A 21,621-nucleotide genomic window follows, 5' to 3' on the forward strand; every position below is an offset into this window, starting at 1 on the left:
ACAAGAGGGTGGACTGTCAAGTGCGGGGATACCAGCGCCCAGGAAGAGCCAACGTCTAGAAAAATTCTAAGGATAATAAAAGGCATTTTCCGCCTGGCCCGCCACTAGACACATCACGTGCTAATATTCACGGGAGGAAGAGCGCGGTGTTGTCGTTCCGTCTCCCCGCCATGCGCGCGCCATCCGCTTGGAATGCTGACGACAGACCTGGGGAGAGGGAGCGGAGTCCCAAAGCAGGCGAGGGGACAGCGGCCAGTGCTGGAGTCCGCAGAACTCGGCAGGGCACGATCTGCCTCTTTCCGATGGAAGCAGGCGGTCTCCCCGGAGGCCGTCCAGGCGACAGGCCTCCAGCCACACCCTCCCCTCCCCTCCCCTGGCAGCGGCTCGGGGCCGGCCTCCAAGGCTCAGTCCTGCCCTAACGGCGAGGCGCAGGAGCTGGGACCTACCCGCCGCGCTCCCTCCAGACGCCCCGAGCCACAGGCGCGTGTCAGAAATGAGGGCCGAGGGGGAGGGAGGGAGGCCCGAGTTTCCGACGGAGCCTTCCCGACGGTCCGTACATCTGCAGACAGACGCTGCCGGGGGAGGGGCAGGACCTTCTTCAACCCTTGTTTCCCAGCGACACTCTTCCACTCTTCCTTCGAGGAGCCGGAAGGGAAGGGCAGCACAGGTCGGCCTGGGCTGGCACGTCCTGGCCCGTGTGGCCTCGGGCGCCCGGCTCGCCCATCAGGAAGGCGTGACCTCTGCAGCTGGCCGTGAGCCGGGCCTGAGACCGCGCGCGGTCACCCGCGCGCAGGGTGCGGATGCTCCTCGCGGGCACGCCCGGCGCCACAGGCCGGCAGCTGCTCCTGCTCCGCGCGGGTGGCCGGCCGTGGCTGTCCAGGGGTACCGTCCAGGGGCACAGCGGCGGGAGCGCGTGGCCCGGGGCCCGAGGCCGCGGGGGACGCGTCTGGTCCCCTGCAAGCAGCGTCGCAAGCGCCTGTTCGTGTTGGGGAGCCGGAGCAGCCGCGGAGCCGGGGTCGGGAGCCGGTCCGCGGACGGGCCTGGAAGCCCCCAGCGCAGCTGCGGAAAATTCCAGAAAAGACTGCTGGGGGACTCTTTGGGGAGGAGGGACTCCGAAACCGTCCGAGTTCTCGCGGGCGCGGGGATCCTCGTCTCCCCGACGGCGGCCAGCGGGCGGCCGGCGCGTGCTCGGGGGCGCCCCCGCGGGGCCCTCCACCGCCGTGCCCCGGCCCCGAGGGCCGCCCGGACGCCGCAGGGGCTCGCCAGCGGGCCGGGCCGCTGGTGAGGGGCAGCGCGTTCTTCCCTCCGGCCACGCTCGCTCCCAGGGCCTTTAGGTGCAAAAATTAAACACGGGGGAGGGCAGCGCCTTCTGCACGCAGGTCCGCTGGTCCGCGAATCTGGAGGCGGCCGCCGCGCGCACGCGCACAGCCGCGGCCCCAGTGTCGCCTAGCAACCGGCCCGCGAGGGCCTCCGCGGCGCGGAAGGAGCCCGCGGGGAGACACCGCCTTCCGGCGCCCCCGGAAGTGACGTAGCGCCGCGCCCCGCCCCGCCCCGCGGAGGCGGAAGTGGAGCAGCCCCGGTACTCCTGCGTTCCTGGGGAGCCTCAGCCCAGCGGAGCGTCTGGGTCCATGGCCGCCTACTCCTACCGCCCGGGCCCCGGGGCCGGCCCGCCTGGAGGTGCGGCGCTGCCGGACCAGAGCTTCCTGTGGAACGTCTTCCAGAGGTGAGGCTTGGAGCCCCCCGGACGCTTACGGGGCTCCCTGGCCTCCGCTCCTCCCTCCCCGGCCTCCCCCGGCCTCCTTCCCGGTTTCCTTCCCGGCCTCTCCCGGCCTCCTTCTCGGCTTCCCTCCGGCCTCCCCCGGCCTCCCATCGCCCTGGCCTTCTTCCCGGCTCCCTTAGATCTCTCCCCGGCCTCCTGCCCGACGCCCCCAGCCCTGGGCTGCCGCCCCCCACTCCCGCGCCTCCCTCCCGCCGGGGCCCTGCGGAGGTGCCCAGTGGCCTCAGTCGCTCAGGGGTCGCGGCCTCCACCCCTCGCCCCGCCGCGGCCAGGAGCCCGCAGCTCAGGGGCTGCTCCGGGAGGGCCTCGGGACGCTGGCGTGAGGCGGACGGAGACGCAGACGCATCCCCGCTCCTAGCGGCAGGGAAAGAAGCGACGGTTTCAGCAGCGCCTTCTGTCCGGCCGCCCTGCACGCGAGCGAGTGACCGAGGCTCGAACGACTCACGGCCAGGAAAGGGCTTGTCTGGGGCAGGAGAGAAGCTGGTGTGGGCGGACTTCAGGCCCGGGAAAACCGAGGAGCAAGGCCCGAGAAGTGGGAGGAGGGAGACGATGGTTCTCCCCGGGCGGCGGAGTGCTCAGGACGGAGAAGCGCCCGACCGTCCTTTGTTCCCCAGCAGAAGGGGGGTGAGGCGTCCCCGCTGAGCCCAGGGGACGGTCGTGGGAAGGAGCTGCCTCGGCCGCGCAGGGTTGACGCAGTTAAGTGCGGGCGCCGGCTCTGCTCCCTCGGTCCGCAGCTAACCCGGCTCGGCTTTGCAGGGTGGACAAGGACCGGAGCGGGGTGATCTCGGACAGCGAGCTGCAGCAGGCGCTCTCCAACGGTGAGTGGGGCGGCCGCCGGACTCTGCCGGGCGTGGGGCCTGACCCGCCCTAGCGAGCGACTTCCTGTTCCACGCGCGCAGGAGTGACAAGACCTGCTCCCCCGGCGTGGCGGCTGCTGCTGAGCGTTTCCCCAAGCGCGTCGGGCTCCGCGTGCTCTGCTGCGGCTCCGCGTGCTCTGCTGCGGCTCCGCGTGCTCTGCTGCGGCTCCGCGTGCTCTGCTGCGGCTCCGCGTGCTCTGCTGCGGCTCCGCGTGCTCTGCTGCGGCTCCGCGTGCTCTGCTGCGGCTCCGCGTGCTCTGCTGCGGCTCCGCGTGCTCTGCTGCGGCTCCGCGTGCTCTGCTGCGGCTCCGCGTGCTCTGCTGCGGCTCCGCGTGCTCTGCTGCGCCGGGACTCGTGCGGGAGGCACTTCCGGAGGAGCGAGCTTGGGTGCAGGTTGCCAGTTCTAGGAATATGACCTTGGGCAAGGACTTGACCTTTCTGGGTGGAGGATGGAGAAAAAGCGCACAGAGTCCTAATACAGTGCCTGGCACGTAGCAGGGCTCAGTGTCGTCAGCTAAGCATGTAGTAGTGACTGGCCTGTGACCCCAGGACGCCAGCTCCGGGGGTGGTGGTGACGGTAGTTCCACTTACTAAAGCGCCCATTGAGGTGGGCCCTGTGCTGGGCACTTGACGAACCTCGTCTCGCGTCAGCATTGCTGTTGGAGCCCTGGGGTGTGGAGTCTGACCTGTCGGGTCAGGCTTCTGGGTTTTCACTCGAGCGTGTCGGTGCTGCCCTTAGTTCTGCAGCTGGTGGTGAAAGCGAATGGGTCTTGACTCCGTCAGAACATAATCTTGAGCTCAGCTCCTACTAAATATCCAGCAGGAACCTGTTGGAAAGAGGGAATGTTGACAGTTGCCAAGAGATGTTCTGTTCCCCGGAGCTGAGATACTTGGAAGTCAGTGCCTGGTTGATGCAACCGGCCAGTTGGTCGGACTGTCTCAGTGGCCTCTGCAGACGCCTGTGTCGAGGGGCCCAGTGGGACTCCCCCGGCTGTTGTTGGAGGCGTGGGAACTGGCCTGAAGCAGGCGGCCCCGCTAACCTGAGCGAGAGGCGGCGCCGCGGCCAGCACGCCCTCTGCCCGGGCCGCGGTCCTCTCGCTTCTCCCGGGGAGCACGAGGCCTTTCCTGTTCCAGGCATCGTGGTGGCCGTTTTGACGTGTTTTGTTTGTATGTCTTCTTAACCCTGAATCTTTTAACAGTTACCTTTTCCTCTTCAGATTAGCTGCTAAGAAATTTAAATCGGTGGCCGCTCGCATGACTATGGGAGTTTGAGAGGTCAAGTTCACCGACCTGGTCTTAGCGCTCTTAGTTTCTTATCCTCCTGGTCTTCTTTTCCCATCCAGCGTAATTAAAATTTACTTCATTTTGCTCTACTTTATAAATTTCACCATGTTCTCTCTGCAGTAAAGCATGTCCTCAGGGCTGCAGATTCGCAGAGTGGGTGGTCATGCTGGCCGCGCTACCCCTCTGGCTCCTGAGCTGTGGGGCCGGGATCCAAACGCAGACGTGTGTTGCTGGCACCCTCAGCCCTTTCGCTCGCGTCGTGCTGGGGGCTGGCTTCTCCCAGGCTCTCGGAGCGCGCTGAGCCCGTGTCTTCCCACCTGTGTTCATGGGGTGTCCACCCCTTGCATGGGTTCTCTACTCCCTCCGCGCAGAGGGCCTGCCTTTTGTTGGTGTGAGCTGGAGCCGTGTCCATCCCGAGTTCCAGATTTTCTGCCTGCAGGCATGTGCCTGCCCCTGCTGCTGAACCGCTCTGGCATCGTGCCTTGTCCCTGACACTCCGCGGTCTGCTCCGTGTGGCCACCGCTGTAGCTGCCTCTGGCCACTAGACTGTCCGCTTCCAGACAGAAGGCCAGGCCGGGCTCCTGTGTGCAGGTGTGGTAACCAGCCACCAGATGGGCCCGTCTTTGTCCTCTTCACTCCGGGAGCTGATGCAATTGACGTATTTTTGACTTCGGATTTTCCTCCCAGGAATGGGCTTCTGTTTTCGTATTCGCCCTGGGATATTAGGCTACTTCAGGACGTTGCTTTACTTCATGTGTTACTGGTGGCAAAACTGAAGATTCAGACCTCCATGGTTTCTCACTTGAATTAAGCCTGTGCTGGTGTGCTCTCTGCTGAAATGTAGTTGAAACCGCTCCGAAAGGGGCCTTGTGGATCCCGCACACAGAGTCCTTTATGAGACTTGCTTCATAGGAAAGCTTCCGAAACTGCTCTCGGGGGTGTGTGGTTAATAGGTGTGAAGAAAGACAGAAGAAGACTGTTCTCTTGCCTTCTGTTGGAAGCACATGCCATAAACTATCTCAGTTTGGTACCTTTTTTTTTTTTTTTTTAAACCTTGCATGCTCTTTTTTGGAATTGCAGGAATTTAATTTTGCTCAAGCTTCTTTTTTTGTTCCTCTGCAGGTTTGCCCTCATATAACCGATGTAGGTATTTTTTTCTTTTTTTTAGATTTTATTTATTTATTTGACAGAGATCACAAGTAGGCAGAGAGGCAGACAGAGAGGGCGGGGAAGCAGGCTCCCCGCAGAGCCCAGAGCCCGATGTGGGGCTCGACCCCAGGACACTGGGACCATGACCTAAGCCGAAGGCAGAGGCTTTAACCCACTGAGCCACCCAGGTGCCCCCGATGTAGGTACTTTTGTGGAGACATTCTTTATACCTGTACTTTAAAAGATAATAGTTCATATATTGTTTTTAAGATATTTTTATCAGAATAGAGTTCCAGCTGTCCTGGGGATTCTGTATTAAGAAGTGGTGGGATATCAGACCGTATAAGCAGACAGTTCCCTGCAGACCGGCCTTCCGGTCCCGGCACTGCTCCCGCCCCACAGGCCCGGTGTTGCGGCCGAGGGTGCTTGCTGCTGCGTGTGCCGCTGGGGCAGTTAGCGATGCCTGCTCAGCTCCCTTCTGCCTGCGCGTGGGGAAGGGCCACTCAGCAGGCCCACGTTGTTCACAACCTGCTGCTTCCCAGGAGGGACTTTGAGGGCTGGCTGCGTCCTGGACGCGCACACCGAGAAGCGTGTTTTGTCCACCCGTGGCCTGGAGCTGAGCGACAGCCACTTGCCCGGGAGTCGATACTAACAGTCTGACTTACGGCAAACACCTGCTCTCCCTCTGGGTCTCTGGAGCTTCCACGACGAACTCCCACGAGGAACTCCCACGAGAGAGCCTGGACTCCAGACTCGGGAGCTTCCCTGGTGGCCGTGACTGGGCATGTGTCCTTACAACTCGGAGCTGGCGGAGGAAGCACTTCCTGGACAGCACTGGTGACCACGGGACTCCTCCCGGTGCCTTTTCCCTGTGGAGTTTACTGTGTCCTTTCTCTGTAACAGCCTGAGCGCTGGAGTCCTCGCGAGTCATGGAGCTGAGGGTGTTGTCGACGCCGAGGACAGCCTGACCTCTCTGCTCTCTCCAGAAACACGCCCCGCCGGACTTCCAGATGGAAACAAGAGAGTTAGGACTTGGTGGACTTGGCTTTGCTGACAGGTTGCTCTGTAACCTTGGGTGCATTGCACTTCTGGCCCCAGTTTCTTTGGGTGTAGAGACTGGAAGACTGGAGGTCTAGATCCTTTTCCCCCTTGAGCCAAGCCCCAGTCCACTGGGTCCCACAACTGCCACGTACAGAACTGGGAGGCAGTGTGTCCGCCCGGACTGAGCTTACGGTGTTTCGCTAATCGTCCCTAGGATTGTTTCTGTTTTCATTAATGTAAATACTGTAGCGATTTGACCCCAGATTTCACAGAGCCAGTTTCTAGAGCTCACACATATCACATCCAGGGTACGGGCATCTTTAATGCTGATGGTCAGGATTTAGATTGCTTTTCGGAAAGGCCATGTTTCTAGTCGTGCTCTTTGAAGCTGTAGTTGAAGAAAACTGGAGAAGTGTGGAGTTTGCTGAACCAGAGTCTTGGAGATTCTGTGCACCGAGTGCCAGTGCCCTGTGCCCAAGCCTGCAGCACTTGCCACACCTCTGTTGGCAGAAAAGCCCAGCAAGGCTAGGAGTTCCTGGTCTGATGAAGTAAAGTGGAAAGACATCACCAGTGATGATGTTTTAAAAAGTCTGATTTTTATTTATTTATTTATTTATTTGTCCCGAAAGATTTCAAGTAGTTCGGTATCTCAGTTGTGGAAATGTTGGGTGTCATGAAGTCGTAACCCTCAGCCACTCACTGAACCCACCGTTTACGCTTGTGGTTAACAGGACATAATTTCAAGAACAAACTCTTTGGAGGGTGGAAGACTACGTTACCACAGAGCAGAATGGGCTTTTCCCTTTGAGAATGGGGAGTCCGGCAGGCATTTGTGTGCTTGAGGGTAAAGAGGGGAAGCGGTAGTGCTTTCTGGTGGGGACGGTCTCCTCCTCAGCAGCTACAGATGGTTCCCTCGGCGGTCGCCATTTGCTTAGCGTGGCCCCTTAGAGCTGCGGCACCGTTCTCAGGGCGTGGGCGAAAACAGTGTACGAGATTTACACGGACAGGCAGTCCTCTGTTTTCTTTAGCTCTTGAGATGAAATTAAAGCAGGACTTGTCGGTACAGGGATCACGTATTCCTAAGTAGAAATCTGACGAGAACTTTCTCCAAATGAGCGGTTCTGACATCCAACCATGTTCGTGTCTGGGAAGAGCAGACAGGAATGTTTGAAACTAGGGATGGTCCAGAAAATCCGGGCTAGAGGGTCACTGGGGGTGCAGGGCTTGTGGAAAACGTCTCCGTGTGTAGTGTGCCCTGTTCTCAGGGAGCTGTGTTAGCACTGTGCCGTGCTTTCTTCCAGAACACTCTTCTCCAGAAGACTCGGGTTCCCCGCCTGACTCAGGCGCGTCTGAGGCGCACTGCACGGGACATACGATGTGTCCCCACGCTGCGGTGTATCCGCGTCACTGCGAGTCGTTGGGCTCCCATGAGAACGGGCCGCAGGACCTGCCCGTGATAGCCAGTCCTTAACTGTTGGCTCTTGTCACCCCTTGGTTTCCCTGGAGAGTCCAGCCTTGTGTGGGTGACAAGAAGGGTGCGCGGAGGAGCCGGCCTCCACGAGCCTCGCAGGGCAGCCCTGCAGCACACCTGTGGGTGTCGTGCTAGAGGGCATCCTCTCCGCGTCCGGACGTGGCACGGGATGACCTGCTGCTCTCCTGAGCCCGGGACCCCTGCCGTCCTCAGAATCCTCCGGCGCGGGCGCCGGTTCCCCTGGGTCACCTCAGGGATGCCCCTTCTCTGGGTACTCCCGTGGGCCTGTCGAGGTGGCACCGGGCCCTCGGCACCACATGCTCGGGTATGCGCGGTACTGGACTGTGGCGCTCGTGTCGCTTTTGTTTCAAACGTCTCCGGCCGTGGCGTTCGCAGACACGACCCCTGATGCCTCTGCTCGCAGTCGGGCGGGCTGCGGGGCGTCCCTCGCTTCCCCTCACCGAGGGATTGGCAGCCCGTGTCGGGCAGAGGGGAGATGGGGGCGGAGGGCCAGGGAGAGCCTCCAGCAGGTGCTCCGGGCTCCTGAGGCTCAGCGCCGGGCTGCGTCCTGCGGAGTCGCGGTTTGGTGCTCGCAGGGCTCGGGGGAAGGAGCAAAAAGCAAACAGCGAAGAAGGGGCCCTCTGCGTGCTTAGGATTTTCCTGCCCGTTGGGTTCTGTGTCACGCGGTCGTCGGTGGCAGCTGTCCTGGGAGCTTCACGTGCGGGCCAGTGCCCCGGCGAGCCGCACAGCGGGTGTGAGCCTGCGGACGCCGCTCCTCCCCGCGGGTGTGCCGGGCACGGCGCAGGGGTGGCCCTGCCCTTGGGGACAGCAGTCCTCACCGGGGGCGCTGGGGGAATGTGGGGCGCTCGGGGAAGGTCCCAGGGCCACGGCGCTCCTGCGGCTGGCGGGGAGCTAAGGGGTGCACGCATGCCGGGAGGCACATTCGAGGAGCAGAGAAGCCCCAAGTGGAGCGGGCGCGGCCGCGGCGGGAAGCCCCATGTGGTGGGCGCCAGGGGCCGCCCCGCAGACCTGCCCGCCCGCCCGTACCCGGGGGAGGCCACACGCCGGAGCCGAAGACCGCTTCAGGCGCGGTTAGGGGATGTGTCTCTGTTGGGGGCGAGGGGAGGGGGCACGGAAACTGTTCGATATGTGGAAGGAAACATGAGCGTTTACGTCAGTGGACGTGGGGAGAGACACTGCTTTCCCCCCACATTTTTTTTTTAAGATTTTATTTATTTATTTGACAGACAGAGATCACAAGTAGGCAGAGAGGCAGACAGAGAGAGGAAGGGAAGCAGGCTCCCAGCTGAGCAGAGAGCCCGATGCGGGGTTCGATCCCCGAACCCTGGGATCGTGACCTGAGCCGAAAGCAGAGGCTTAACCCACTGAGCCACCCAGGCGCCCCGCTTTCCCCCCACATTAAAAAATATTTCTGTACTTTGTTTTTAGTCTAGAAATTGGTGATGGTATGACTCGCTCTGAAAACAGATTTGGGGGCATAAAGGTATCTGCTGAACATTTCGTTGTCCGTCGGGACGTGGTTCCGTCAGACTCTGCAGGCCCCTCGCAACGGGCACCTGACGACATCTCCGCTGTCACGCTGAGGTGACTCGTGCTGTCGGCGGACACCACGTGCTCGTTTCAGGAGACCGTTTTTAAGGCGTTTTATGGTGGGTTTTTGAGAAAGCTGCTCACCTACGTGCCGGCCGCAGTCCTGGAAGACCGCGTGCGTGTTAAAGTGCAGTAAAACCGGGGCGCCTGGTGGTTCGGTCGCTTGTGTCCGACGCTTGAGCTCAGCTCTGGTCTTGATCTTCAGGGTCGCGAGTTCAGGCCTCTTGTTGGGATCTGCGCTGGGAAAAATAAATACTGTACAACCGGATCTTGTTCATGTAGCAAACAAGAGCGAGCCTCTGGCCTCGTATCATTATCAGCAGCTCTGCGTGTATGTCTTTTGGGGCCTGAGGGACCCCTGCGCAGTGCCGGATGGGACGCCAGCGACAATACGCTTACAGCCCCCAGTGGTCATGGCGACCAGAGACGTCCCCTGGGGACAGCGTCCCTGCTGAGAACCGTGTGCCCAGGTCTCCCTGAGTAGCAGGTGACTGTCGGTAGCTGCTGCCGTTCCGGGTTGGAATCTTAGAGATTGCTGTGAAAACGGTTTTCGCTGACTGTCTTTCCTGTCATTTATTTTCAGGCACATGGACTCCATTTAATCCTGTGACTGTCAGGTCAATCATCTGTAAGTAAAGGTGCAGGCAGACCCCTGTCCTGCCATGGCCCCTTGCCCTGCCCTCCCAGCCGAGCGCTTGAGCTCCCGGTTCTGAAGGGCCCGTGTTCACACTGCACCAGCACGTGTCATACACCGTCCCTATCTTGCACGGTGGTCGACTGGCGGAAACACCGGTGCTCGGTTTCCCACCGGAGTTTCCCTTATGTGAGCCTTCACGGAATTACGGTGTGCTTCTGAGCAGCCGGGACCGCTCCTGTTTCGTTCTTCTGCTGGCTTCCCCCGTGAAGAGACCAAGTGATTTGTCACTTTCTTGGTAGCAGGAGTACAGATGGAATTTTTACATATGTTTAAGCCATTTTGCCGTTATATATAAATGCAGTTACAGGTTCTTTCATATTTGGACCTGGTTTAGGCTCATTTTTTTTCTTTTTCAAAATGTATTTATTTATGTACGTATATGTGTATGTATTTGGGAGAGAGCGAGAAGGAGAGAAGGAGACTCCCTGCCAGGCACAGAGCCCAGCACGGTTGGATCCCACGACCCTGAGATCATGACCCGGGATGGAGTCAGGAGTTGGAGGCTTAACCGACCGAGCCATCCAGGCGCCCCTAGGGTGATCTTTTTAATGAAAAGCGGGTCTTACTGAAAAAAAAACCAAGAATGTAAAGCCAGTGGAGTCTCTTTCTCGGTGGAGTGGGCCTGCCCGGGTGGTTGTAGGTCCTCTTGGAGAAGGGAAGGAGCTGAACAAGGCGCTGGGAGAGCAGAGCTGCCCGCTTCACTCCGAAGCTCCAGTTCCTCTGACAAAGCAAGAGTGCCCTCTGGGCATCGCGTGTCGGGGGAGGCCACTTCCCTGTCGAGCATTTTGTGTCTCGGGGCTCTGCCACTGTGTTCCTCTTGACCGTGTGCCTCGCCGCTATGTGACGCGAGTTGGGGGCTGCGGCTGGGTAACCACCTGGCAGAGGAGGCCCGGCCCTCCCGTTGGGCAGGGGAGCGTTCTTAGCAGCACACAGGCGTCCGCTGGCTGAGCACGGGGCTGGCCCGAGGGAAGCGTGGGGGAGGCCGTGCGGGCACTGAGCTCCCGGCCCACCAACCTTGAGAGGCTGGCGGCTGCGAACCACTCACGTTCTTTCTGTCTCAGCCATGTTTGACCGGGAGAACAAGGCCGGCGTGAACTTCAGTGAGTTCACGGGCGTCTGGAAGTACATCACAGATTGGCAGAACGTCTTCCGCACCTATGACAGGGACAACTCCGGGATGATCGACAAGAACGAGCTCAAGCAAGCACTCTCAGGTTTTGGTAATTCACTTGTCTTGATTGTGTAGCAGATTTCATTTTGGAGGTCATTTGGTGCCATTACTATTTTTGTACTTTGTCCAGTTTACTCATTCTTTTTTTGAAAGTCGGGGGAGGGCAGAGGGAGAGGGAGAGAGACTCTTCGGCAGGCTCCATGCCCAGTGCGGAGACTGACTTGGGGATCCAGCCCAGCACCCTGAGATCCTGAAATCAAGATCTGAGCTGAAATCAAGAGTCGGAGGCTTAACCCTCTGAGCCACCCAGGCGCCCAATTTACTGGTTTTTTTAACTGGGAAATTTTTGTTCACATTCAGATTTATACTTTGATATTGTTTGTATCATGAAGGCTTATATTTGACATGGAGACCTTATGTGCTTTTTTTTTCCCATCCAAAATGAGATACGAGCTATGCAGTCATTTATCGTTTGTGAAATGGAGTGATGGGACACGTACATTGAGAATGTGGTGGCTTTGGAAACACTGTCACGTGAATAAGTGACAATAAACTCAGGCAGCTTATTGTGACACGTCACGAGACACGGCAAGACCGTCCGTACGTGTGAGACATGATCAGCTCCTGCCTCGGGCACAGCGTTGGTGGGCGTGCCAGCTCCCGTTCTCAAGTGCGTGTGCCCCCACGTGTGCCGTGTCACCAGCAGTGTCTGCATAGCCTTTCCAGAGTGGGTCAGCGGGCCTCTGATGCTGGTGCGTGGGTCCGAGAGAAGGCTGGGGTTCTCTGTGTGGAGAGGAAGCAGACTTGGAGGACTTGTCCGAGGCCCGTGGGAATTACACCCCAATTCTGGCGTGTTTGGGATGATCTCACTCAGCCCTCTTTACCGGGGCCCTATTATAAAACTCCTGCTACATTTGTTTAAAGACTGCTTAGGGATACCTTTTAGAAAAACCAGGCAAGTTAGTTTATAGGGTCCTATTTTTTTCTCTAACATACTACGCTGTTATTATAATGTACTAATGAACTTCTAGGTATTTTGAGTTGTAATAATGCGAAGTACATCTTAGTTCTTCTGTTAACGTGTTGTTAACTTCTGCCCTTCTCCCATTTTTCCGTGGGGCATGCAGTCTGTAGTCTTCTCTTTCTCTTTCCTTTCCTGCCTCAGGAATCCTCTGGTGTTCAGTGAGTGGCTCTGGCACTCCATAGGAAGCTTATGTTCTCACATCGCACACTAGCTGGGGGTCAGGGTTAGGGCAGGACTTGACCTCAGGTTCTCTGCGCTGGGACTGGGAACGCAGCTGACTTTGCTCTGCCCTTAGGCTGGGGGACGATAGGGCTGTACAGAAGGGATGGAAGGAGCTGGAGGCCTGGCCGGGCCGAGAACAGCTTGGGCGGAACCTGGGTCCTGTGAATTACACAGACAAGTGACCTCAGGTTTCAGGGAACACGGATGGCACTAACATTGTCAGGCCCAGAGCCCTCTCTTTCCTTTGTGCCAGTGGCCCACTGGGTCCTTAGAGCTCCTGGTGGGAGCTCTGAGGTGGGCAGTGCCCCGGCCTCTCTGGCCTCCTGAGTCCCTGCTGTGGCTTCAGGGCCGTGGAGGTCATGGGGCAGTCCCTCGTGGTCAGGAGCTGGCCAGCCTCCCCGGGCTGGTTGACGGCTCTTCCCTGACTTCCAGACATTTTCTGGAGAAAGTAAATACTCTGCTATCGCATTCCATCCGTTCTAACCAGTCTCTTCCTGGGACTGGTTCTCGGTCTCTGAGGCCTTCTGTCAAAAAGGGACATTGTTATCCTTTCCACGCTAGTAATGGGAGCAGATTTTCAGTAGGAACTGAAGCGAAGATTCCTGCTCAGCCCTGGCCGCACCGGGTGACTCTCACAGGCCACACGCTGGCTGCGGGAGCTCCGGTATCCCTTCTCTAAACTCAGGGCGCGTAGGCACCGTGGGCCAGGTGCAGAGAGCTGAAGGAAGGAAGTGCGTGAGGCGTTTGCCCCCACGCAGCGCAGTCCCCGCTGTGGGAAGGTGAGGCCCGGGCAGCCCCCCTCCTCCGTGTAAGCTCTGGCAACCGCTAGGCCAGCGCGGTGTGTTCGGATGGAAACGTTACCAAAGTGGACGGCCCTGCATCCAGTCGCCTCGCCTCGCAGCCGTTACCAGCCTGGTGCTACGTTTGCTTTGTCCTCCGTTGTGGACCAAGGAGTGCGAAGCCCGGGCGGTGTCCCCCCAACATGCTTTACTCGCGTCCCTGCCATGTGTGGTTGTTTGCTCACCACATCAGTGCCTCAGACCCACCTTAAAAATGAGCCGTCCGTCTGCACCAGGTCCCAGCAGGCCCACGGGCAGCCCCCAGCCTTTTCATGCCGCCGGCTGCTTATAGACGTGGGCTGATGCCCCGTTCCAGGTCTGCCCCTTGCTGCAGAGAGGTCACTGGTTAGCATCTGGGCTTGGGAAGGTGTGCCGTCATTTCGGGGTGCTGGGAGTAGGCGGTTGGTGACTCGCGGGATCATCAGGGCCGCTCTGATGTCTCCCCTTCCTAGGCTTGTTAGTTGTCAGGAGAGAACCTTGCTCTCCTAAGCTCAGGGTGTGGCCCTGTGCCTGCACATCCAGGCTGGCAGGGCCAGTCCCGCCCGGGGTCACAGGCTGGGGGAGCAGCATATGGGGGGCACTGCCTTTTTTTTTTTTTTTCCATTTAACTGAAGCGCAGTTGACGTAAGTTATGTCAGTCTCAGGTGCATGACTCAGCCCTCGCTGCGGCTTATGCCGCCGCCGTCTGTCACCGTGCAGCTCCCGCAGCGTTACCGAGTCTGTCCCTGGGCTGTACTTTTCCTCCCGGACTTATCTCACAGTCTGAAACTGGCGCTTCTCGGCCCTTCACCTGCTTCACCTGCCCCTGCCCTCCTCTCTGGCCACTGGGGGTTCTCTGTACTTACGAGTCTGGTTCTGTCTCATTTGCTCTTTTATTTTTAGGTTCCGCACATACGTGACATCATCTGGTATTTGTCTCTCTCTTAGTTCATTTAGCATAACGCACTCAGGTCCTTCCATATTGCCGCCAGCGGCAAGGTCTCCGTCCCTCAGGCCGTCGTGCCGCGGGCTGCGTCTGTACCCTGGCTGCTGGAGGCAGTGCTGCGGTGAACGAGGGGCGCAGATGCCTTTTCAAGTCAGTGTGTTCGTTTTCTTGGGGTAAATCCCAGTAGCGGGATTACTGGAACCGTGGTGGCTCTGTTGCTAGCTTTCTGAGGAGTGCCCGTACTGTGTCCAGGGCTGGCTGTGCCCATCTGGGTTCCCACCGTGCATGGGGCTCTCTCTTCTCCACACTCTTGCCAGCGTGTGGTGTTTCAGTCTTTCCGATCACAGCCATCCTGACACGTGAGCCACCTTCTTGGGGTTCTGATTTGCATTTCCAGAGGGCACCTCCTCTTAATTTATGAGGGTTAGGGTTATCGTGACATGGATTCTCACTGATGGAAACTCTTAGAGAAGATTTTGCTTCTCATGTAAATGTCTCTCTTCATCGTTCATTTTTCTAGTCTGACTTGTGTTGGTCTGGTTCTCGCTACAGTGATACTGAGGACCAGGGGAGTCGGAAGCTGATCCCAGGGATAGTAGAAGTTGCTTCTGTGGTCTGCAGGGATTGTGAGGTCCATCCTGTAGGGTTAGGTCTGGGCCGGAGACGCCGCAGCGATGGCTGGTGTCTGCTCTCTCCACCCGGATGAGCTCCGCCCTTACCAGCCTGGGCTGCTTCCTTACCTGTCCACAGGGGACCCCCGTCCCAGACCTACTGCCTTTCTTTTTTTTGAGTCAGAGATCCTGTCTTCTCACTGGCAGGGAGGATGGATTTAAGTCACAGATGCACAGGGTATGCTGACCACTCCGGAAGGGACTGTCCTGTGTGTGCATGTTTGAGTCTCTTTCTTAGAAAAATAAGTATTTCTGCAATCATTAACTGTGAAATTCACTCAGTAATAGGTGTACATGTGTCCTCGCAAAGATTCCAACAGGATGGAAAAGCAGTAAAAATATTTTGGCCCCAGGATCTTGTCTCCTGAATAAGTAAGGACACCACAGTCACACAGGTAGTGGGATTAGGAGGGAAGGAAGTAGGTGTCCTTGTTTAGAGTGGCCCCGAGGGGTGTCCCACAGGTGAGTGGCCGCTGTGTCCCCGTGTCTTCAGAACCACCTCCCTGCTGGAGACCTTTTCAAGACACTCAGTAAGTTGAAGGTGGAATCAGTGACTCTTTGTCATAACATTCGATGGCCCTTGAGTGGTTGTGAACTTCGGGAGGCTGCCTGGCTCCTGGTGGTCTTTCCCTCCCGGATGCCCCTGCTGATTCGTAGAGGGCGTGCGGGCCGGTGGGTCAGCAACTTCCCTGAGTTTACGTTGTGTTTATTTGGAAGCCTTCAGCGATACATTCTTTACACGTAAAACGAAACTGTCTATAAAATGAAAACCTCACAAGGAAACCGGGCTGCCCTGTGGGACAGTGTTTGGGGTGCAGCGCTGTGGGGTGAGTATATGGGACGCAAACGAGTGAGCTCACAGCTGTGACCTGCGGCGCCTGCAAGCGCTGGCCCCCGGGGAGCACTCCGCCCTCCAGGAAGAGGGGGTGTCTTCCTGCCGGCCGTCCACGGGACTGCGGATGGGGACCACGGTTCCAGAGGGCATGTGAACGAGTTTGCGCCTCACGTCTCCCACCCCTGCCTCGATCGTTTGTCGTCTGCTGATGTCAGAGGCTGTGGGGCCTGTCGGAAGGATGGGGCTGACGGGAGCATCCACTCTCCTGGCCCTCCATTCATCCTCATTCTCCTCTTCAAGGGTACCGGCTGTCCGACCAGTTTCACGACATCCTCATTCGCAAGTTTGACAGACAAGGACGGGGGCAGATCGCCTTTGACGACTTCATCCAGGGCTGCATCGTCTTGCAGGTAACGGGGCTCCGTGGGGGCTCACCGTGCGCTGGCCGGTGCGGCAGGCGGGGCGTAGCCACGGAAGCAGAGGGAGAGGGCAGAGTGCCATTCTGCGGTAGCAACTGAAGGGAGTGGCGTCTGCTACCGGAGGGTGTGCAGGTTAGTCCCGTCGGTGGAGGAGTTGCTAGTCTGTTCCCGGGGCTGTGGCCAGTAGTGTTCTTTCTCCCCGTGGAAGTGCCGCTGACCCTGAACAACGTACGGCCCAACCACACAGTCGTTCATAGGCAGACTTTTTCTGATAAGTGTGGCATAGTGCCGACCATGTGTTTTCCTTACAATTTTCTGAATAACATTTTCTTTTCTCTAGCTTACTTTATTGTGAGAATCCGTACATAATACACATAACGCACAAAACAAGTGTTAATTGACGTTAGTCTGTCATCAATAAGGCTCCTGGTCCACGGAAAGCTGTTAGTAGTTACGTGGGTTTCGACTGCTCCAGGGATCATCTCCCAACCCTGTGTTCAAGGTCCCTTCCAATGAGGTCACGTTTTCTAAATCGAGTGGGTTATTTGCGTGTATACTCTGGTATTTTGCTGTGTTTTCATTCCAAGGAAATGGGTCAATTTTCTGTCGAAATGTTGACTGTGCCCTGCCTTTTTGTGTGAGGGGAGCCCCAAGGATGGGAGATCACGGGTCCCACTGACCCCAGCACCGCCATTTCCCTCCCGCAGTCTTGCTTCTGTACCTGCGGGAGCTCGGTGCACTTGCTGGCACGAGCACCCCTCCCAGAGACGAGGGCAGGGGTGATCGAACCTGCGCCGCTGGGCCCACGTAGGCCCCCTGCTCCTGTGTCTGGGTCAGGATCCGGGTTACACAGAGTTAGGCTTAGAAATGCAGTGAACTGGGGCGCCTGGGTGGCTCAGTGGGTTAAGCCGCTGCCTTCGGCTCAGGTCATGATCTCAGTGTCCTGGGATCGAGTCCCGCATCAGGCTCTCTGTTCAGCAGGGAGCCTGCTTCCCTTTCTCTCTCTCTGCCTGCCTCTCTGCCTGCTTGTGATCTCTCTCTGTCAAATAAATAAATAAAATCTTTAAAAAAAAAAAAAAAGAAATGCAGTGAACTGATAAGCTCTTAGATGGCTTTCCAGGTTTTTATTGTGACGGATTTTTATTGTGACAGATTGTTAAAAAAAACACACTGAAGTAGGATGAACTGGTGTGCCCGTCCCTCAGACTCAGCAGTTACCCGCTGGCGGGCAGTTTGATGTCATCCCTCTGTGACCCTAACACCCCAAGCCCTTACGGTCACACAGATTCCATCTTCGAATCCAGGTTGGGGTGATATCTTGTCAGCTTTCGAGTCCCCGGAGAGATGTGAATAGCCTGAGATTTTTTAATATAATTTGGAATTCTGAGAAACTTCCTCGGGATTTTTTCCCATGAGAGTGAAAGTGAAATAGGTCAGTGAAAGTGAACTTTCTGTGGCCGGCTAAGTACCGTGAGTCTGGGAACAGCCCGGCCCCTGCTGTTCGAGGCCTCGCCGGAGAGCCAGGTCTGTTAACATCCGAGCTTCGGCTCCAGAAATGGGGAGAACCTTGCCCGTCTCATCCCACCCCACTGGCAGTGGGGTCTGAACACTCGAGGAGAAGCTGCGGCGTGGAAGTCTCGTTGCCTGCGTCGGAGGTGCGCTCGGGTTAGAGTTTTCATTTGAGGTTGTGTCCCGTGAGGAAACACCTGAGCCTTACATTTCTTCTCAAGCCGAGGTCGTCGAGTGTAGACTTTCGGTAACTGAGGTAAGCCGATCTGAGTCCCACGAGAAGCTTGCCTGGTGCCTGCGCACACCTCAAGGTGGAGGATCGGCCCCTCCAGGAGGGTGTCTGTCAGGCAGCAGCCACCGCCGGGGGGTTCCGTGCTGAGCCGGAGGCCTGCCTGCCGGTCCCTGGTCCACCCACCCTTCCCGAGTGACCCTCAACACAAGACAGAGAAAAGCTGCAGGCCACAATAAAGCACCCCCAAAATATTTCCTTCATCTGTCTTTCTACAAAAAGAAACGACATTTTGCAAAAGAACATGAAAATCTGTAGAAACTGTGGGAAAATGCAACTGAAGTGCGAAGAAGAATTGCCCGTCGTTCTTTGAGCTGGAGTTCCCGCCGCCGCGCCGGGGAGTTCCCTGCCGCGGGTGTTTTTGTAGTCGGTGCGACGGGAGTGTCTCACGTGCGCTGGGAGGGCCCGGCTGACGCCCGGGCAGACGGTCGGCTGGGGCAGGCACCCCGTCTCACCTGCTGCTGGAGGGCCGCGCTCCAGCCTGCTCTCACCATGAACTGGGCACTGTTGTCCGCTCCTGTCCTGAGGAATTGTATTCTGCTGCCTTTTGTCACGCAGGAGTCTCGGGCCTGCTGTGCTTGCCTGGTGCCCCTCACCTGGGGCGGCCCTCATCTGGCTGTCCCTGCTGTTGGGTGCAGGGTTCTTCCCTCTGCCCCTGACCTGCTGTGGGGGGATCGAGCTTGTGAACGGACTAAAGCAGAGCCTTCTGGATGGGTGTGGTGGCTGGGAGGGACCCTGAGGCCGGTACAAGGAGACCTACCTCCTACGGTCTGTGTCTGGGCCTTCACCTCATATGTGTAAGGGAGGGGCCCAAGTCCGGGCTGGTTTCCCTGTGTCCTTGGTGACAAGTGGCCAGAGCGGTGGTGAGCATTCGAGGAAGAGCCCCCACGAGGTTGGTCTTAGAGTAGGAAGGGAGGGCCCAGGCTCCGCATTGGACCACTTGGGAAACCAGGACCAGGGCTGTGGTGTGTTGTTGAGTTGGGGCTACAGCCCACCCCCTGATCTCTTACCCAGCTTCCTGCGTTCATCCTCCCTCCCCCTGCTGTCCCACCAGGCGGCAGCGCCCTCCTGATGGACAGGCCTGAGGCTGCTCAGGGTTACCCACCCATGCCTCCCTGCCCAGTTCTCCATCAGGGCTTGGGGGTCTGGAGACATGGGTGACTTTCGTTCCTAAACGTCTTCTTGCTAGGTACATTTCGTTCGTTTTGTTTCATACATATCGCGATCTAACTGCCTGTCTCTCTCTCCCAGAGGCTGACCGATATATTCCGGCGCTACGATACGGATCAGGACGGCTGGATTCAGGTGTCCTATGAGCAGTATCTGTCCATGGTCTTCAGCATCGTATAACACTGGCCTTCGCAGACAGCGGCGGGACTTGTGGAAGGAAGACTAAAAATGCCAAATCTCCCTTGAAGGAAACAGGACACAGATGCAGCAAGATACTGTTCTTCTTCCTTTAGATTTTATATAATTAACATTTGGGGACCCAACTGTACATATGTGGATAAGCTGGGAAGGTTTTGCAAATGTAACAATGGTTGTAATCATTATTCACATACAGACATTTGATTGAGGCTGTTCAGCTGTGCCATGAGGTAAGACACGATAATGTTTCAGGGATCCTGCATGCGAAAACTTCATCATGGTCATTTCCAGATGGCTCCAGGTCTATAGGGGAAATACTGTCATTAGCCAATAGGAATTTAAAACTAATCCGGAATTGCACAAAGGCTTTCATGTGCCTTACGTTTTTAAGACGGGGTTTATTGTATTTGTTTGAATATGCAGCATAAGCAATAAAGCAGATGTGCCCCCGTCCCGGTCTGCCTCAGATGCGCGCACGTGGGAGCTCACGGGGGCCCAGGACGCCCTCTGGGTGCCCACCTGACTCCTCTGAAGGGAAACCCAAGGGTACCGTATCCTTTGTGACAGGAGCTAGATTAAATTTCATGAAGACTTCTTTGAACGTAGAAATCCAGATTTGGTCTGGAAGTGTGTGTGTTTCTGTCATTTACGATGATCGAGGCCTGTCCTGCAATGATCTGTCAGTTGTGGTTTCCCAGCGTGAAGGTGGGGTACAGGCAGCTGGAAGGGTCATCCGCTTCGCAGGTCGCACACAGCCAGCCGCTTCACCCTCTCCCTCATGGGCATCGCTTTCAGCTGTTTTCTGCCTCTTTCCTCTCCTAAGTGTGCTTCCCCAAACCAGAATTTGGGTTAGCAGTTGTGAAGACATTTGGATGGGCGTTTAGGGATTTATAAGTGGGTCTGGGACTTCTGAAATCGGTCCCCCACAGGGGTCTCGTTGGGGGCCTGTGCTGGTTAGGAGGCGGCCATGTCTGGGTTTACCTGGGATCTGATTAGAGAGGTCAGGACACCACTGACGACAGTATGTAGGGTGGGGGTAAAGGCTCTGTGAATCTGTGAGGCTCGTGGGCCAGCTTTGTGAGCTCAGCGGGGGATGGCCCACAGGGAGGTGTCTTTGGGGATTTCTGCCCCTGTTCGGTGCGTCTCCAGGCATCAACGTGCTCCTGACACAGCACCAGCACGTGACCCCAAGCTGTACTTCAGTGAACACCATCTGACCCCACATCCCCAATTCTGACTCCCAAGAGGCTGTCAGACCCAAGACACACACATTCAGGTGCTCAGGTGGCTTCTCTCTGGGTTCCCCTAGACATCTTGGGCTCAGTGTCTCGCAGCTAATGTCCTCACCCCCAAGCCATGCACCCCTCTGCTGCCCACCCGCTCCCCTTCCCTACGTCGTGGCTACAAGAGGTGCCTTTGGAAGATGCTGCACTCCTTTCTCCCTTGACCCAGGCCTGCAAAGACCTCAAGCTTGGAGTGCGGATGGCCTGTAGGGCAGCCCATCAGCCTTGCCGCGTTCCGCCCTGTGCACGCGGGAGCCCCTCCCTTCTCTCTGCACCCAGACACCGTCCCAAGCTGGCCTCAGAGCAGCTCTCAGCCTTGGCGAGGCACCTGCCCCCGGTGCACGGCTGTGCTTAAGCTCCATGGAGGCCACACAGTGGACTCGGAGAGACCTGTTCCCTCGCTGTGTCAGCCACAGAGAGGGAACTGTGTAAATGTGTGATGAGCCCTGCGCTCCTGGGTCCGGGCGGGGAAGGAAAAGCATGCAGAATTTTAGCAAATGATCTGAGTGGGGATGGGTAAGGGTCCCATGTTCTCTGGTTAGGAAGGAGGGGCTCTTCCTCTAATGAAAGTGTGGCTTCTCAGAGCCTCACAGCATGGGGAAGAGAAACCCAAGTGCACGGTAGAGATGCACTCAGGCATGTGGTGTAGACAGGTACACTACCGACATTCTCTGGTGTGCAGTACAGATACGCTCAGGTTTGTGAGCAGGATGCACTCAGGTGTGTGCTGCGGGTGCCCAGGTGCTCAGGTATGGGACGTGTATGTGTGTGTGTATGTGTGTGTACTTTTTAAGATACATCTTACTGCAATATATTTTATTAGAATTCTAAATACTTAGAATTATTTTATTAGGATTTATCAGTATCTATTTGTAGTATTTACATATTAGATTATGGGAGAAAGAGAACACGGCGGGAGGGGCAGAGGGAGAGAAAGGTTCATGCAGGCTCGTGCTCAGCGCAGAGCTGGAGCAGGACTTGATCCCATAACCCTGAGATCATAAGCTGGATTCCTAACCAGCTGCTCCACCGAGGTACCCCAAGTGTGTGGTGTAGACATACTCAGGTGTGGGATATAGATGCCCTCAGGTGTGTGGTACGGGTGCACTCAGGTATGTGCTATATGTAGACTCAGGTGTGTCATACAGGTGCACTCAGGTGTGGTACAGGTGCACTCAG

At 57.4% G+C, this 21,621-nt stretch overlaps 1 protein-coding gene and 1 long non-coding RNA gene across 5 annotated transcripts; both read left to right on the forward strand.

Moving 5' to 3' along the window:
• Nucleotides 1–1,321: 1,321 nt before the first annotated feature.
• PDCD6 (programmed cell death 6) lies at nt 1,322–19,608 on the forward strand. Of its 4 annotated transcripts, none has more exons than XM_047730185.1 (6): nt 1,322–1,723; nt 2,534–2,595; nt 9,774–9,818; nt 10,949–11,101; nt 15,875–15,984; nt 19,043–19,608. In XM_047730185.1, the coding sequence occupies exons 1-6, from the start codon at nt 1,629–1,631 to the stop codon at nt 19,139–19,141; spliced, it is 564 nt and encodes a 187-aa protein (XP_047586141.1). In that variant the 5' UTR covers nt 1,322–1,628; the 3' UTR covers nt 19,142–19,608. The 4 variants fall into 4 exon arrangements, with proteins under 4 accessions (XP_047586141.1, XP_047586143.1, XP_047586140.1 ...); XM_047730184.1 differs by having other exon boundaries at nt 1,439–1,723; nt 10,949–11,107; XM_047730186.1 differs by lacking the exon at nt 2,534–2,595 and having other exon boundaries at nt 1,595–1,723; nt 10,949–11,107.
• Nucleotides 4,154–7,517, forward strand: LOC125100214 (uncharacterized). Its single transcript, XR_007127471.1, has 2 exons — nt 4,154–5,065; nt 5,271–7,517. It is a non-coding gene; the product is annotated as an uncharacterized LOC125100214 (long non-coding RNA).
• Nucleotides 19,609–21,621: the final 2,013 nt, after the last annotated feature.

Source organism: Lutra lutra, chromosome 5, assembly GCF_902655055.1.
Source record: "Lutra lutra chromosome 5, mLutLut1.2, whole genome shotgun sequence".
In the NCBI taxonomy this organism is placed as follows: domain Eukaryota; kingdom Metazoa; phylum Chordata; class Mammalia; order Carnivora; family Mustelidae; genus Lutra; species Lutra lutra.